Source organism: Phacochoerus africanus, chromosome 9 (genome assembly GCF_016906955.1).
Source record: "Phacochoerus africanus isolate WHEZ1 chromosome 9, ROS_Pafr_v1, whole genome shotgun sequence".
Classification (NCBI taxonomy): domain Eukaryota; kingdom Metazoa; phylum Chordata; class Mammalia; order Artiodactyla; family Suidae; genus Phacochoerus; species Phacochoerus africanus.
The window spans coordinates 19,603,903-19,622,224 of NC_062552.1; the positions used below are offsets into that span (position 1 = coordinate 19,603,903).

At 39.2% G+C, this 18,322-nt stretch overlaps 2 protein-coding genes across 6 annotated transcripts; one reads left to right on the forward strand and one right to left on the reverse strand.

Moving 5' to 3' along the window:
* GMNN (geminin DNA replication inhibitor) lies at positions 1-9,401 on the forward strand. Of its 5 annotated transcripts, none has more exons than XM_047796486.1 (7): positions 1-167; positions 2,346-2,421; positions 5,358-5,435; positions 6,016-6,163; positions 7,287-7,369; positions 7,677-7,787; positions 8,980-9,401. In XM_047796486.1, exons 2-7 carry the CDS (start codon positions 2,371-2,373, stop codon positions 9,136-9,138), a joined length of 630 nt encoding a protein of 209 aa, XP_047652442.1. In that variant the 5' UTR covers positions 1-167; positions 2,346-2,370; the 3' UTR covers positions 9,139-9,401. The 5 variants fall into 5 exon arrangements, with proteins under 5 accessions (XP_047652442.1, XP_047652440.1, XP_047652443.1 ...); XM_047796484.1 differs by having other exon boundaries at positions 2-167; positions 2,364-2,421; XM_047796487.1 differs by lacking the exon at positions 1-167 and adding an exon at positions 183-610.
* A 3,042-nt stretch (positions 9,402-12,443) lies between these two features.
* Positions 12,444-17,667, reverse strand: ARMH2 (armadillo like helical domain containing 2). Its single transcript, XM_047797409.1, has 2 exons — positions 15,723-17,667; positions 12,444-13,624 (listed from the first exon to the last, which is right to left on the reverse strand). The coding sequence occupies exons 1-2, from the start codon at positions 15,985-15,987 to the stop codon at positions 13,197-13,199; spliced, it is 693 nt and encodes a 230-aa protein (XP_047653365.1). The 5' UTR covers positions 15,988-17,667; the 3' UTR covers positions 12,444-13,196.
* Between the last annotated feature and the right edge of the window lie 655 nt (positions 17,668-18,322).

Genomic DNA, 18,322 nt, shown 5'->3' on the forward strand with positions numbered 1-18,322 from the left:
TCACGTGGCCGCCTAGAGCCGGAGGGTGGAGTTTTACTCTTTTACAGTCGCCACCCGGCAGGAGTCCAGCCCCTGTGGGTACGAACGCGGGTTGGTTTTGGACCCTCTGCGAGGCGCCGCTACCACAGCTACCTGCGTTCGTTACAAGGATTTCCCGCTCCCACCCGGTAAGTGTGAGAGAGGTGGCCAGAGAGAGTGGGTCGCAGAGGCTCCTAGACGAGCCACTTTTGGCTTCGGCCGGCCCGAAGTCGCGCACTCCGGTGACAGCTGCCGGAGTCTTATTAGTGAAAGGACTGTTGAACCGTCCCGGCAGCCGGGACGGGGGGAAGGAGGTGAGGCTCGGGGCTGCCCCATTGGTTAGGTCGGTTTTTGGCGCGCTGTCCCTCCGCGCTCGCTATTGGCTGTCGCGCGCCGTCCCTGACGCGCGCTCTGCGGTTGGAGGGCCCCGGCGCGCGGCCCGGATTGTCCGCCCCTTGCTGGTTTCTCCTTCCCTGTGTCCCCAGGACTAGGTGGCGGGGTCGCGGGGTGGCTTGTGTGCAGCTGGTTCGTGTGAGGACACCAGCTTGGGCGTGCCTGGCTTTCGGGATGAGGCGGACCACCCTCTTGACCAGTAAGCAACTGGCGGTGATCCTAGGGGGGTCCCTGAATTCCGCGTCTCTCATTTAAAAAAAAACTGGAGTTGATGACATTTAGTTTCACCTGTTTATCAGAATTTCCTAGAACCCAGTGCTATGCTAGAGTTCAATCTAATTATTTTAAAAAATTAGATAAGGTAGTTCCCTTGTGGCGCAGCGGGTTTTGGGACCGGATTGTCGCTGTAGCGGCTTGGATTCGATCTGTGGCCTAGGAACTTCCACATACTGCGGGTGCGGCCAAAAAAAATTAAATAAAAAAAAAACCCTAGGTAATAAAAAGTAAGTGAGGGTGTAAGGTTGTTGCCGGGAGTGTAATGAACAAGTGAAGAGTTTTTTGTGTTGTTGTCTTTTTTGCCATTTTCTTGGGCCGCCCCCGCGGCATATGGAGGTTCCCAGGCTAGGGTTCGAATCGGAGCTGTAGCTGCTGGCCTACACCAGAGCCACAGCAACGCGGGATCCGAGCCGCATCTGCAACCTACACCACAGCTCAGGGCAACGCCGGATCGTTAACCCACTGAGCAAGGCCAGGGATCGAACTCTCAATCTCATGGTTCCTAGTCGGATTTGTTAACCACTGAGCCACGACGGGAACTCCTACGTGAAGACTTGATTCGTGTTGCTGTTCAACTTTTAAAATCGTGGCATATACTAAAGCACATTTTTCACATAACAGTTTAGGACTCAACCCTCCAACTAAATTAGAACCTTCACGAAACACTATTTATTACTCACATGCCATGCATTTTGATGTTTTCTCATCTCTTCAGTTTTGTTCAGTTACATTTTTTCAAACACCTACTAAGTGATTTTGAAATCCCAGGCTGCCACCCGCAGTTTGGAAATCATTGTCCTGGCTCAGTTTAGTTGGTCCTGACCAGCATTTGCTTAACATGAAATAGAGTGGAAAATAGGGTACATCACACAATTAGGTGAAGCTTTGTTTCCTAAGCTTTTTCGTTGGCATTTGTGTGCCCTAGGGCATGGTGTATAAAATGTATTCAGGCGAGATGGATCATAGTCAAAAGTTAGAAAGCCACTGCACTGAGTGAAGGAACGCAGGACCACAGAAATCAGGAAGATCTGTTCTTGGCTGGGAAGTTCAGAGTTAGGTTTGGAGTGAGTCTGGCCCAGTGGTTTAGCAACATTACATACCCCTTTGTTCCCTGCTCCCTTTTCTTTGCTTCCATCAGTGTCTCCATGTGTGGTGGTGGTTAAACATTGCCTACAAATATAAATACATAATCTAATTTGACTGGATGTTAAGTCACAGTTAAGCTATTGCTGGTTTCCAGAGCCAAGTTTATTATAGCTTAAATCTGTGAAACAGCAAAGTTAGGATGCTCCTCTTTAATACATAGACTTGGGCATACCCAAGTCTCAGTTTTGTTCTTCCTGGTGACCATTTTCCACATTTTTCTGTATTTAATCCAGGTCACCAACATGTTTTATAAATTTGTTTAGAATACAGATTTTTCCTTTTATAACAGTATTCTTCTAGGTAGAATTGTGTGTTTGTGTTGTGTTTATGTGTATAGAGATACTAAGAGTCACTAGCTTTAGGCACTTTAACAAGTGACAGGGCTGAGTTTGGGCACAATGAGAAATGATAATTCCATCATTTTTCTTTGATTGTTTTGATTTTTATGATTGTACTTTCAACAACAAAAAAAACCTTTTCATGCAGTCTGTATTCTTCTTTTGAATGTGCAGTCTTCTGTTCTTGACCAGGTGTATAATGAATCCCAGTATGAAGCAGAAACAGGAAGGAATCCAAGAGAATGTAAAGGTATGTGATGCAATCACTTTAATCTCTTGTAGAGAGCATATGGTTAGATGTTTTTTGACACAATTTAGTCACATGTTATATATTACCTGGCTATAATTTCTGTAAACTTTGAAATACTAAATTTTCAGTGAGGACAAGTAACAATAAAGAACTTGTTTAAAAATTAATTATGGTTGCATATTAAGTTTTTTGACCCACATATATGGGGTGTCTTTCCGTCCATTTAGGTCTTCTTTTCTTTCAACAAAGTTAGGTAGTTTTCATAGTTTTTGAGGTTTTCACTTTTTAAATTTTTTCTTAAGTATTGTTTTTTTAAGCTATTGTAGATGGAGTCATTTCCTTAATTAAATTTTTGGTGTGCCTATTGCTACTATACAGAAACGCAGTTGATTTTTGTCTCTTGGTCTTATATCTTGCAGCCTTGCCAAACTTGTTTTTATTTAGTTCAAATAGTTTTTTAGTAGATTCCTTAGGATGTTCTATATATAAGACTATTATTGCTTTGTTTCTATTCTTAAATTTCATGCAATGATTTTATTAAAATCCTTGGTGTTTAGATTAGCATCTTTGACTGCAGAGACACATTTTGCATTGTACTTTGTATAGTTTCAGGGTACATCATACTCATTACCATCTAACCTGCTTGTTTGCCACACCTTTTGAATCCTTGTATTATACAGTCACTGGAACCCTCCCAAATGTTTGTTTATAACAGTGAAGACAGAGCTTAATTTTGAGTCTAATTTTGACTGGCTTCACTCTTACAGTTCTAAATGAATGTACAGCTTAGCTAGGTCTTACCATAGAATTTAGACTAGATCTATTCTCAGGATTCCTGAGAATGAGACCACATTGTCAGGAGGGCGTACCAGTTTGCAGACTTAAACTGAATAGTATAAATAAAAAGCTTTTCGTAAGTGATAGCAGTTGCTTTTTTGATAAGTTGTTTACCTTGTCTTAGTATCTTCCTTACATTGTTTTTCTTGAATAATACTTTGTGTTGATAATTTGTGAATTTGATTCCATCAGCTATTCAGGATGATGACATCTTCCCACTGTTTTGTATGTATGTTTTTAAGCTTTTTATAATGAAAATTTTTAAATACTCAAAAATAGAGTCAATAGCATTTCAATTTACTTCCCCCATTTTCAACAATTATCAGTGTATGGCCAGCCTTGTTTCATCACCATCTCCATTCACTCCCCCTTTCCTCCACTGATTTATTTTGAATCAAATCCCAGACAAATAATTTATATAATTTCAGCAGATACTAATATTTAAAGAGAAATCTAATATTTACTAGCTGCAGTATAGCTATCTGAGATATAAAAGGACCTGGTTCTGCCTCCAAAACTGTGATGCTAGGTGAGTTATTTAGGATCTCAGCCTCAGTTTACTTAATCTGTAAAATGAGGGAATTGGACTGGAACTAGGTCTGTAAGAGTTCACATTAGGAGTTCGTGGATTCCCAAAATTCTGTAGGATTGTGCTCTTGTTTGTGTGTGTAGTTATTTTGTTTTGTTTTTTCTTTTTGAGGGAGTTCACAAAATCTCAAATTGTTTTCTAAAAAGATTAAGACCCATTAATATATAAGAATCTTTTCCGTAAAGAGTTTATTACTCTACTGCATGTGATGTGTGTAAATAAAATGCCTTTGGGGGGCTGGATGCTATAAGTCTTACAGGTGCGAAAGTTAAATCTTAGAAATGGTCATTTTTTGGTTTCAGTAATTTAGCTGGCTTTTTGGCCTTTATTGGTAGCAAGCATTTAAATGAATTAGTACCTCCTATTATTAAGGTTCCAAATTGTATTTTCTTGTATTTGTCTGGAGACTGTTGATTCATCTATAATCTAAATTGTATCTGAAATGTTGGTGTAATATTTGTTCTCACAGTAGCTGGCATTTGTTCTGCAGTTAAATAGTGAGATAATAATCAGCAGTAGCAGCTTTACCGTGGGAAAGGTAGACTCTCATTCTGTGGAGCATAGTGTGGAATCAGTAACTTTCTCACGCTGCTTTGGTATCATGTTCTTGCTGACCTTGTTTGAGTATTCACCATTGTTTGCTATCCCATGGTGCCAGTATAACTAATGATTTTTTGCAAAAATAGAGAGCTCTTTTAGATGAGGAAATATACAGGAAGGTATTTACATATTACAAGGAAGGCATTATTTTCTTCAAAACAATACCTTGGGCACTTTAGAGTTTTAGTATGCCTCAAGCCCTGGCATTTTCACAGTCTGCTAATGAATGGGGTTGAAGCAAAACTGCTTCTACAGACAGGTAAAAATTAAAGAGGGGAGCAGGTCTTGCATGTGGATTTGGTTTTGTGTAATGTTCTTGAATATTATATTCCTATGGTGAATTCATATGTGTTAGTGGATATTCACAATTTAAAAGAAGCCTGAGATAAACCCTTTTGATTAGGTAGGGGAAATAGGTATTTTGCAGTGTAAATAATTAACTTTTTACTCCAATTTACCTCTTTTGTGGGTTTCTACTATAAATGTTATGATGTTTGGTAAATTTCTGGTTTCTGGGCAGAAGATCTTTTTAAGAGGGAATACAGATATTCCTGTTATATCAGAATTTCATCACATGAAATATTAGAACTTAGAAATTTCGTTATATTTGTTTTAACTAAACATGACTAAATGACTATAGCAAGAACATATATTGAAATGGGAGAAGAGCTACTTGTGTCAAGTTTGGGTAATATGATTTATTCTTAGAATTTCTTCAGATTTCATTAAAATTTTAGGGAAATAAATTTGCTAATTGTTTAAATCATATATAGCATTATAAAATTATATAGGAGATCAAATACTAGGGTCCTTAGCATTTCTTTTTTTTTTGGTAAGTTATAGTTGGATTAAGCCTGTTAAACAATCCATATGGGAACTTAGTAACCAGTATCATTATCTTGACTTTCAGAGTAGTCCTGTTCCAAGAAGAACTCTGAAGATGATTCAGCCTTCTGTGGCTGGATCTCTTGTTGGAAGAGAAAATGAGGTGTGTATTATTGGGCTAGAATGGGGTACAGGTGATACTGCCTTTACATTGAAAACATTTCAAAGGTTTCTTTGGTCAGAACTTTCTAAATCATTGACATTTGGAAATAATTTAAGAATAACAATTGTGTATTGCCCACAGAAATAATTTTTATTTTAATTGTTCAATTTAGGAAGTTCAAAATCGGTAAAGACCTGGGGTGATGTAATAAGTTATGAGTTAACCTATAGGCAGAATGTTTGATGTTTTGAGAATAAAACATTGTATGTAAATGATGAAATGATGAATGAGGGTTTCTAGGCTTTTGTAGGTTGAAAATAGTGCCTTTCCTTGGTATTGAATTATTTAAACAATAGAAGTAATTCACCTAAGCCTTAGACCCTGGTCTAATCCAAAAGATTGCTGCAAATAAAATTCCTAAAGTAAAGTATACATTTTGGTAGAATTTCGAATTGTATAATTTCTTAACAGATAAGAAAAGGTAAGAGATATGAGTACTTCTTTAGTTTGTTAGAGACAAAACCACCCAGCTTTATTGTTCATTGAATCAAAATGTATGATGTACATATTTTCATTATAGTCGGTTAAAGGCTTGTCCAAAAGGAAACAATGGAGTGACCAGTCAATATCAAAGACTTCCGGCTCTGGAGTTCTTACTGTCCCAGAACATAGTGAAAATAAAAATGTTGGAGGAGTGACTCAAGAAGCATTTGATCTTATGATTACAGGTATGAAGAGGAAAAAAAAAATATATACATATATATAAATTATATATATAATATATATAACTTATATCTTAAATTTTTAAATTATAATGATGGTAAATATTTCTGAAACTTATGAATTCTGCCCACAGCCTCGTAATCAATTAGATATTTTATTTTTCTTTTTTTTGATAATTTAAAATGTTTTATGGTTGTAAATATAAAAAATACTGTAAATTTGGACAGGTCCTGTTTGGTAAGATCCATGTATGGATAAAATTGTGGGGAAAAAAAAGAATAGTTATTAATATGGCAGTTCTGATATTGGGTTTACAAAACTTGGAAGCAATCTTTTCAGAAGAAAAATGTCTGGAGAGTAAATCTGGAAAAAAGATACCAAGAAAATTTAAGTATGGGAGCCAACAATAAAGAGAGTGAAGATGAATGAGAAGCGTGTGCCTGTAATAACTAGTGTTTAATGGAATGGCAGTAGAACTCAGAAGAGGAAGCTAATGATACTTTATAAGTATAATCACGGAAATGGACAAATCCAAATTTAAGACCCATGTGAAAATAACTGATCTGGAATTTTCACAGACATCAGTGTTAAAAAAAAAAAAAATGCACAAGAGTTCCTGCTGTGGCTCAGTGGGTTAAGAACCCAACTAGTATCCACGAGGATGTGGATTTGATCCCTGGCCTCGCTCAGTGGGTTAAGGATCTGGTGTTGCTGTGAGCTGTGGTGTAGGCCAGCAGCTGCAGGTCTAATTTGACCCCTAGACTAGGAACTTCCATATGCTGCAAGTGCAGCCCTGAAAAAAAGAAAAATAGAAAGCAAATGTTGCAAACACCTTTATTACTCTAGGTGAAAGTTACATGTCTGTTGTACTTGTGTTGCAGTTCTTTTGGAAGATTGAAATCTTCAAAATGTTGAGAAGAAAAGAAAAAAAATTGATTTGGCTTTCTAACTTTAATCTTTTTAAAATGGATATTACTAAGGACTGAGTAAGACTGAATTTTTTAAATAGAAAAAAATTAGAGGATTTTTACAGCAGTATGTAACAGTAATGATTTTTCAAAGTTACATGTAAACCATTAAAGTTTACAAAGTTTACAAAGTTACATATAAACCATTAATTTATTTTAGAAAATCCATCCTCTCAATATTGGAAAGAAGTGGCAGAAAAACGGAGGAAGGCTCTCTATGAAACACTTAAAGAAAATGAGAAAGTACGTACTGAATATAATTTATGGCATTTTTAAACGTTCTGGGATTATCTTCCATCTGCTGCTTGGGATATTTTACTAGAGCAATATAAACTAGCTTTAATGTTGGCCTAGTAAAGGTCTAATTAGGCAACTCTGTTACCAGAATGATTATACAAAAAGAAGCCTATTGTGTCGAGAGCTAGTGATCGCATCTTTGTTAGGAACTTTGTGTTTAATGTGTCTGTCAGTTATATACTTGGAGGCATATGGTTTATATATAATGTGGGAAATCTATGAAATACTAAACTTTTTGGTTTGTGTCACATAGCTTCATAAAGAAATTGAACAAAAGGACAATGAAATTGCCCGCCTGAAAAAGGAGAATAAAGAATTGGCAGAAGTAGCAGAACATGTGCAGTATATGGCAGCAGTAATAGAGGTAAGGACTTTAACCTCCTGGTTCAACGTCATCTGTTTTGCTATGAAATTGAGGCAGTAGTGTGATCAGAAGGTGTTTGGGCTCTAGAATCAGATTTCCTGGTTTTGCATCTTAGCCCCCTGCCTAGGACCATTAAGTTTGGGTCAAGCAGGTTGTGTACCCTCTTGGGGCTCCATTTTCCTCATCTATAAGATGGGAGTGATACTGCGTACTTTGAGGCTTGTTATGAGAATAATGAGTTGTAATAGAAAATTGAGAGAATTGCCTGCACATAGTAAGCACCCGATAACTGTTAGATGTCGTTACTCCTAGCCTGGGAACCTCCGTATGCCGCACATGTGGCCCTAAAAAGACAAAAAAAAAAAAAAAAAAAACCAAAAAAACCCCAAACAACTAGTAGTTGGTGTGGGAGTTCCCTTTGTAGCACAGCGGAAATGAATCCAATTAGTAAACCATGAGGTTGTAGGTTTGATCCCTGGCCTTGCTCAGAGGGTTAAGGATCTGGTGTTGCCATGAGCTGTGGTGTAGGTCACAGATGCAGGTCAGATCTGGTGTTGCTGCGGCTGTGGTGTAGGTTGCGACCCCTAGCCTAGGAACTTGTATATGCCTTGGGTGCGGCCCTAAAAAGCAAAAAAAAAAAAGTACTAAATAACTTTGGTCATTTTATCTGACTTTTATAAGAATTAGCCTGAAGACTGTGACTTTACTAGTCTTAGCCTAAAAAATAGGTTTTGCTGATGGAAAGGAAGTTTTTCAAATCAAAACTTCCTGTACCGACTCTCTGCTTTACATGTTAGCACCATGACAGGATGTGTGTTTGAAGTTTGGAAGCACGGCAGTCATTCTCTTAACTGCCATGAAAGTATTGGGCCAGAGCAGATGGGAAGTTAGGAAACCCAGTCCTTTACTGTAGATAGTTTGAGAAGTACTGACTGAAATTGTATTCTGAAAGCCTATGAATCCTTTTCTTTTAAAAAAACAAAAACCAAAAAACAAATTTTTAAACACAGATTTTGTAGGAATGTAATCTAACATGGTAGACACTTCGGTATAACACTGTCAGTGAATTTAATTGAGAGACTTTATGAAATGAAACCTCTTTACAACCTCGAGAGCCAGTTATGTCAGCATACTGATAAAGGGCTTGGATTATAAAGGTTTTACAATAAATTATTGGTTTATTCTTTAAAAGAGACTGAGTGATGAACCTCTGGATAAATTTGAATCACTGGATAGTCAAGAATTTGATTCTGAAGAGGAAACTGGTGAGGATTCTGAAGTAGAAGACTCAGAAATCGGTACGTATGATGAAGAAGTCTCCTCCTCTACAGATGCAAAACCATCTACATGAAATTCACTAATACTTGACTCTTGAGGAAAACACTGCCAAAGTTTACCTCCGCTGTAGTTCTTTGTAGTAGAGTAAATAACTTTATAAGGCAAATAACTTTATAAGGCAAACTTGGAATCAGACTTCCCTGTTTGTATCCTGGGACCCTGTTACTGTATTAAAATACAAATACTATGTATTTTTAATCTATGATATTTTGTGTAAATAGCATTTTCTCAGTTGTCAGACATGACTTGTGTATATAATAAACTTCATTCTATTGAGCTTTGTGTATTTCTTGAAGTATAAGGAGTATATATGAAGTATAGAAAATGTGTCTGTATATATGAAGTGTAGAAAATGTGTCTATTTCTGTGCTTTTGTTTCCTTTTTATTCTGCTGTCTTGGAGGGAATAAGGGTAACATAAATTCCTCCCTCTTTATTTATTTATTTTTATTTATTTATTTATTTTGGTCTTTTTGCCGCTCCCGCGGCATATGTGGGTTCCCAGGCTAGTGGTCTAATCAGAGCTGTAGCTGCCGGCCGTCACAAGAGCCACAGCAACATGGGATCCGAGCCTCATCTGCAACCTACACCACAGCTCACGGCAACGCCGGATCCTTAACCCACTGAGCAAGGCCAGGGATCAAACCCGCAAACCTCATCGTTCCTAGTTGGATTCGTTAACCACTGAGCCACGACAGAAACTTCCAGATTCCTCCCTCTAGACTGAGATAGCTGAGGTTTTTACCTCAGAAACCTCATTGTACCTCAAGCTCCCTGGAGGAAATACTGATTTCCAGACCCCATGCCCAGTTATTCTAAACGAGGAGTGTGAGAATCTAATTTTAAAAGCTCCCCAAGCAAATCATTGCCCAAGTGAAGGCTCAACTGGCTGATGTGATCATACTCTTCTTGGAAGCTTAAAATGTGGGTGATGTTGGCAGTCCTCTAGAAAAGCAAAGGGGAGCAGATGAAGAGATGCAGGAATAGCCAAGGCTTCTGAAATTTTCTCTTCACACATTTCACTTACGGGTATGGTGCCCTGTAAACAGTGAAGGGATAGGAAGTAAGAGGGTGAAATTACGTTTTTCCCATATGTACTGTTTTGAAAGAAGAAAAGGATAAAATAAAGGGAGATTATTTGCAAAGTATATAGCATCGGAATTGAATAAATTTTTGTGGAAGCATACAAAGCAGCTCTTTATAAATTGGCAATAAAGAGCAATGTCAAGTTTAAAGGATTACTTTGGGTAAGTTATTTTTGTTGGTTTTTGGGGCCTTTTTGGCCACACCCACGGCTTATGGAAGTTCCCCAGGCTAGGGCTCGAACTCACCACAGCTGCAACTGGAGCTGTTGCAGTGACAACACTGGATCCTTAACCTGCTGTGCCACAAGGAACTCTGGGAAGTGATTCTTGTAGAACTTTAATTTGCTTATCTCTAATATTGAGATAAAGTCCAATTCTGCCTTTGTGAGGATTAAAACCTTTACTAGAGTGCATGACTAAATGCTTAAATAATGGAAACTGTTATTGATCAATAGCAGCATTCTCCAGTAAAATTTTGTGATACTGAAACTCAGTTGTCCACTATGATAACCAGTTAACTGTATATAGCTATTGAGCACTTGAAATTTGGCTGATATGAATGAAGAACTAAAAGTCTAATTTATTTTAATTAATATTTAAAGAGCCATGTTAGGTCAGTGGCTCCTGTATTAGTGCAGCTCTGTTGGTTTTGGATTTGGGCCATTAGACCAAAGATAGAGTTGAAGAAAACAGGTAAATTTGATGTGTTTTTATCACAATAAAAAATCATTTTTAAAAAAGAATTAGGATTACTCTAGGGGGAGAGGAGAATCAGCTGAGAGGCTTCTCTTTGAAAGACTCTTAAGAGACTGAAAAGACAAGCCACAGACTGGGAGAAAATACTTGCAAAGCATATCCAACAAAGGATTTATAAGGAACCTACAACTCATTAAGGAGATAATTTTTTAAATGGAGGAAAGATTTGGATGCTTTTTCAAAGCATATATACAAATAGCAAATAAGCACACGAAAAGATGTCAACCTTACTAGTCTTTAGGGAAGTGCAAATTAAACCCACAGTGAGACACTGTCACTTACCCATCAGAATGGCTAAAGTGTGAAAAACAAAAACTTAACCATACCAACTGTTATGAATGTGAAGCAACTGAAACTTTCCTGCAGAGTTTGTGGCAATGTTAAAACACTACAGATGCTATCGAAATGTTCAGCAATTTCTTAAAAGTTAAAGGTACACGTGCTGTATGATCTGGCCAGTCTTCTCCTAGGTATTTACCTAAGAGAAATGAAAGCGTATGTCCACATGAAGATGGGTCAACAAATAAAGCCCTTGTGCTCAAGTTCTTGTCTTGGATTTGCTTCTAAGAGAATCCAAATGTTGGAGAGAGAACTTAAAAGGAACAACAAAGGAAAACAACCATTTGCTGTTAAATGCTAGGTGAGCCAGTTTAAAATCACAGCTTGGCACAAAAATGCCTCAAGGCCCAAATCTGAATCTCTCATTCTCATCAGAGGCCTGATATTTGACTTTTTAAAGTATGTTCATGACTTATTTTTGAAAAAAATTAAAATTCAATTTAAAAAGCAATCAAAAAGTAATTTTTTGATTGTGACCCAGTCTCTAAACGGGACTTCTGATTTCTGACCCTTTATCTACCACTATAAACTGAATTCAAGTTTGAGAAACTTCATTACACAATTCACAAAATCCACAAAGGACGACAAGATTCAGCAGCTCAGGAGAACACAGTTTTCCTGATTTAAGTTTTGAAAGAATGTCCCCTGAGAGCCTCATGAATCCATGTAATGTGATTAGCATCCCTAACAACATTCCTGTAATAAATCCAAGCAAGGATGACGGACCTACACTACTTTTTCTGATAAGCCCCTCAGTGAAAGGTAGAAGCATAATGCTAGAGCAAGCTTTAGCAAGGCAAGTCTGTGAAAGAGGAAAGTTCATAGTTCAGTCTATGACAGCTTCAACTTAAGCTTCAGGCAAATGCTCGTGTAGTTAGAGACACAGATAAAAATCCTTTAAGCACTTATCTGTAAATACTATTTTTTCTTCCCTTTTTTTTTTTTTTTTTGCTATTTCTTGGGCCGCTCCCGTAGCATATGGAGATTCCCAGGCTAGGGGTCTAATTGGAGCCACAGCCACCAGCCTACACCACAGCCACAGCAACGCGGGATCCGAGCCGTGTCTGCAACCTCCACCACAGCTCACAGCAACGCTGGATCCTTAACCCACTGAGCAAGGGCAGGGACCGAACCCGCAACCTCATGGTTCCTAGTCGGATTCATTAACCACTGTGCCATGATGGGAACTCCTGTAAATACTATATTTTTCTAACAGAGCTTTTGATGGGATTGGGCAGTACAAAAGTCAAGGGCCAGTTTTCTTTTACATATTCTCTGAAAAACCTTTGAAAACCCAAGAGGCGAACTTTAGGTTGTCTTTAGGTGTCTGAACTCATGGTGCTCCATCTCTGTCCAGCCTTGTGCCAAGAGAGTTGAGTGCTGCTCCGACTGTGTGTGAATACCCCCAACTCCTGGTCAGCCTGATGTGCAGAAAGATCATGTTCTGGAAGCCAGAACACAACCTCAGCCAAAGATGCAGCAACTGGAAGGCTGGCACTGAAATAGGGCTGAAAAGATGTATAAAGGTAGAGGGACCAACAGTGTCCACTATGAGGTGGGGCTGTGGGTTGGGTCTGGATTTGGCATTTTGGGGTCCCTCAGCTTGGTGTCTTCTAATAAACCCTCAAACACACCACTGCCTCTAACAAGTTATATAGGAAATGCATCTTCCAATGAATTCTCATTTTATGAGCTTAATTTTTATGAGGTTATTTTAAAGAGTGGTGCTTTTCATAAGTTTGGTTATTTTGGTAACTATGAAATGGATAGAGAATTTCTTCAACTCCCTAAGAGAAAAGGCTGAAGGATAATGTACCGACTTTTATTCTTTTAGTTTTCCAAGGTAATACAATGGTACAGACAGTTGCATCAGGTAACTCGATTTAGAGAAATTAATTCCTGTGAAAACCAATGAGGAAATACAGCACCTCTGCAAAATTCTCAGGCCATCCAGACCAATTCTCAGCGGCCAACGTTTGTAAGTGATATTTTAGAGTACTGCATTCTTTAAGCGCCTTCATACAAGGCAAGTTATTGCATGTCATGACAGACAGAACGTAGCAAGTCCAAAATTTAACCAGGAGGTTGCTGTTGATTTCACTTTTCACGGTGGACTTGAGTCTGGTTTCAAAGAGATCAACGAGAATAGGAATAAACTGCAAACGTATGGCTCTTCTCTGGTTGTCAGGGTTTAAGTAACACCAAGATGCAACACTCTGGAGCAGCAAGATCTTTATTTTTGGTGCCATCTCATAATTTTGCAACAAGAGAGCTACTTCGTTCATGTACTCAGCTGCAAATGTTCCAGCGGTTGGTCCTCCTGTAAAATAAGCATTTGCGTTTCCTGAAGTATTTGGTATATCCAGTAGCTAGTGACACCTAAGCTCTCGTGTGTTCCTATTCTTGTGGCTATGCACATGAAAATTTGAATGCTTTGAATTTTCCTCTTTCCTTTTACCCCATGTGCTGCTGTGAAGATGAGAAAGTGCGTGGTGATCAGCATGCAGTCCCCACCTTCCCAAAAGCTCCTCCCTGGTTCCTTTAATCAGGCACCTAGTCAGTATTGCAAGGTGAATAAAACCTGGCTGTGTTCACCTAGCAAATCTCCCTCACAGTTCATTCCTGAGTCTTTGTCTTCAGTACTGGAAGAAGTACCAGAACATTAAATCCAACAAAGGGAAAACCAATAGGCTGAGCTGCAAAGCCAGGGTCTAACTGGTAAGAGAGGTTATTCAGGAATTGTCTATCACTGTCCTGTTCTTACACATTTCCCAGCCCAGCTCTTGTGCAGAGTTGGCACCAACCTGCTGCTTGACTGTACTTCCATCATATACCTGAACCCCAGATCTTCCAGTTCAGATCTCCAACTCCAAGAAGGTCCTGACTAAGAAGGTACTGAAGAAGGCAGTGTAGATGGTGAGGCATAGCTGTCACAGTTGGCTGGATTTTAGCCACTGGAGTTTTGACTCAACTTGGATTTCACTTGCACCACCATAGTCCTGTGACCCCAAGAATATTCTGTTCAGTGTGAACTTTAGCACTAGCTTGGGCATAAGCCCCTTCCATTATTTCCCACCAGTACAGCCAAGGTTAAGGAACATCAAGTTAAAAGATTCTGATCCCTTTGTAAACAGCTAACTCTTACCCAAATGGTGACTGCGGCTCTACAGGGAACTGAGCCTGCCTCACATGGTGGGTACAGGAGTTCTCCCGAGTTTCTGTCTTCTCTTTAGTCCTATGCTAGAGGTTCTCAATCATCCTGGCACCTAAGACCTGTGTAAGATTTAGTCCATGAAACTACATCTCAGTAACTCATCTTCCCATTAAAAAAATCGACCTATAACACTTAACAGCAACCAACCAGAGCTTCTAATTAGGAGACATGTTGAGGACTGTCTGTAAGATTTTTCAATACCCTGAAATTCAATAGAAAAAGTGAAGCAAGTCTGGCCTTGACAAACATTAGATTGGTGTGTGTATGAAGGGTTTACCACTTGATTTTCTAGCCAAGTATACACTAATAGTTGCTTTTACTAATGCACCTACTGGCTTTCCTGAGAGGTGTTTTAAGAGCTTTGAGTTTTTATGGATTCTTTTAAACTAGTGTCTGGGTAATGCTTTTTTTTTTTTTTTTTTTTGCTTTGAAGTTCCCAGGCTAGGGCTTGAATTGGAGCTACAGCTGCCCAGCCTATGCCACAGCCACAACGACAGTGGGAATCCAAGCCACATCTGTGACCGACACCACAGCACATGGCAACGCCAGATCCTTTACCACTGAGCAAAGCCAGGGATCAAATCTTCAACCTCATGGGTGCCAGTCAGATTTGTTTCTGCTGAGCCACAACGGGAACGCCACAATTTTTTTTTTAATGATATTAAAACTTTGATAGGTAATTTCAGTATATATATTTTTAATTAATAAAAGTGGGAAAGTAGTAATTTATTTGATGGATACATTCCTTTCCAACATGAGATCTTTGAACAGAAAGTAATTAGTAATACCTTTGGTGGTTCAAAGACAAAAAGCTAGTAATTTAGGCAAAGGAAATGTTACTGGAGGGAGTTCCCATCATGGCTCAGGGGTAACGAACCTGACTAGTTAGTATCCATGAGTACACAGATTTGATCCCTGGCCTCACTCAATGGGTCAAGGATCCGGCACTGTCCTGAGCTCTGGTGTAGGTCGCAGACGCAGTCTGGATCCTGCATTGCTGTGGCTGTGGTGTAGGCCAGCAGCTGCAGCTCCCATTCAACCTCTAGCCTGGGAACTTCCACATGCCACAAGGGTGGCCCTAAAAAGTCCTAAAAAGAAAAGTCGCTGGAATATGAAGACCAGTGCTATGAGAATCACTGACAGTGTTATAACAGGCAAAAGGACTGTGGAACACTTGTTTGAGCGCAGCTGGTTAGATCAGTACCTGTGAAGGCCAACAGTCCAATTCTATAGGCAGCTTGAGCTCTCTGTTCAATGGCTAGAGATTTATCCTTCAATGCACGGCCGAGCACCACCATTTTTTCTTTGTGAAAAATACACTCAGCTGGAGGGAAATGTTCTTCCTCCTCCTTCTTAATGAAAAAGCCCTTAATGACAGTGCAATATTTCTGGATACGGTGATACAGCCCCACGAAATAGTGATAAACTTGAGTCCAATATTGCACATAATAAGGCTGGGTCTTCGCCATCACGTACGAAGGCCAAAGGTGCTTCAGTCACAGCCCTGGCAGTAACAAAGGTGAACACTCCAGAACTCTGGGATGGGTCACTTAGCAACGCTGCAGAAGGGAACACACCAATCCGGGGAAGCAATGTAGGCCTAGATTCTTTCTTCGGCCTGGCATTGAAGCCCTTCTACAATTCGAGCTAAACCAAGCTTGCTTTCACTTTTCTTGTGCACAGAATCTCATCTTAAACCGAGCTGGTTACCCCGAACACACAGTCGGCTCCTTCCTGTCTTTGTACCTTCGCTTAGGCGATGCCTAGTAGGAGCTTGCCCATTCCACTTTGTTCCGACATGTACTGAGTTTCCACTGATCTTTCACAGTATTATACCTGTTGTGCTTATTTGTTACATAGTCAGAGGTTTTCTCTGCATTATTGATTTTTTTTTTTTTTTTGCTGTGGAAATAGCAGTAGTCAAAAAAGAACTACCATAGCTCTCACCATCATATTCCCCTGCTGAGCTGTGCCTGTGCCCGTGTCTCTGACTTTCTTCTTGTTTACAGGGACGACCATTGAGGCAGATTTCCACCAATCCCTCTCTTACCATTCTAGGAGACTGCTCTCAATTCTCGTCTTATTTTTCCATCTCAATCGGGTCCTCTGCAACATCAACAGGCATGCTGTACTTTTTTTCATTAAAAAGATACAAAACAACCCTCTTGACCTCATATGGCACCTCCCCCACCCCCGTTACTACACATTCACTTCTCTGCTCTTTTATACAAAAACTCTTCAAAGAGTCACCACGCTTGCTGTTTCAAGAATTCTTTCATCCTCTCTTGGATGTACTCCAAGTTGAACTTCAGCCCCACGACTCTACTGAAATTGCCCATCAGGGCCACCAATGACCTTCATTCTGCTGAATCCCATTCTCAGTCTTCAGCACTGTTACTCGTTTCTCCTTGAAATGATTTTTTCACCTGACTTTTCTGATGTCAGACTCCTTTGATTTTTTCTTCTCCTGGCTACTCCTCCTTTTCCTTTGCTGCTTCCCCCCTTTTCTTCATGACCTCTTGATATTGGAGTGTCCTCAGGCTCAGCCCTTGTACCTCTTCTTGCTTTCTATCTTTACTTCCTGGATGAAACCAACCAATCTCAAGGCTGTGAATACCATTCACAGGCTGAAGACTCCTAATTTTATATTTTTAACTGGATTTCTTACCTGAACTCCAAAGGCAATTACTTTTAGCCATCAACTTGGTATCTCCTTTTGGACATTGATGAGGCTTCCCCCGCTTCACATGTACAAAGAAGAATTCCTGGTTTTCTTCTCTAAACCTTCTGCTTTCCCAGTTTCCTGTGTTGGAAGATGGCATTGCATCCTTCCAGGTGTTCAGATTGAAATTTTTGGATTCATCCTTGACTTTTTGTTTCACATCTCATTTCCAACTTACCAACAAATCCTATTGGCTCTACTTTCAAAGTAGAAATTTGGACGCCTTGTCCAAATTTGGGACATTCTAAAAATGTATTTGCCTATACCCTGCAGATATAATAAGGTGTGCATTTTAAAAGTGGGGGGCACTACTGTTCTAGAGTAAAAGAACCTGAAAAGGAGAGTTACCATATGATCCAGCAATCCCACTCCTGGGTGTATACATCTGGAGAAAACTCTAATTCGAAAAGATACAGTCACCCCAATGTACATAGCATTGTTTACAACAGCCAAGGCATGAAAGCAACCTATATGTCCATTGACAGATGAGCACATAAAGAAGATGTGGTACATATATACAATGGAATACTACTCAGCCATAAAAAGAATGAAATAATGCCATTTGCAGCAATATAGATGGACCTAGAGATTATCATACTAAGTGAATTAAGTCAGACAGACAAGTATCATGTGATATCAGTTATATGTGGAATCTAAAATATAATACAAATCAACTTATTTACAAAAGAGGAACTGACACATACGCATAGAAAACACACTCATGGTTGCCAAAGGGAAATAGCAGGGGTAGCGGGTGGGTAAATTAGGAATTTGGGATTAGCAGATGCAAACTACTATATAAAAAATAGGTAAACAACCAGGCTCTACTGTGTAGCAGAGGGAACTACATTCAATATCTGTGATCAACCATAATGGAAAAGAAAATGAATATATATATATGTATAACTGAATCACTGTGCTGTACAGCAGAAATACAATGTTATAAATCAACTATACTTCAATTAAAAGTTAAAAAAAAAAGAACCTGAAGAGGCATGACAACTAAATTAAACATGTAACCCATGGCTGGATCCTGTATCCATATGTGTGTACATGCATGTGCATAAGCATATGCGTATGTG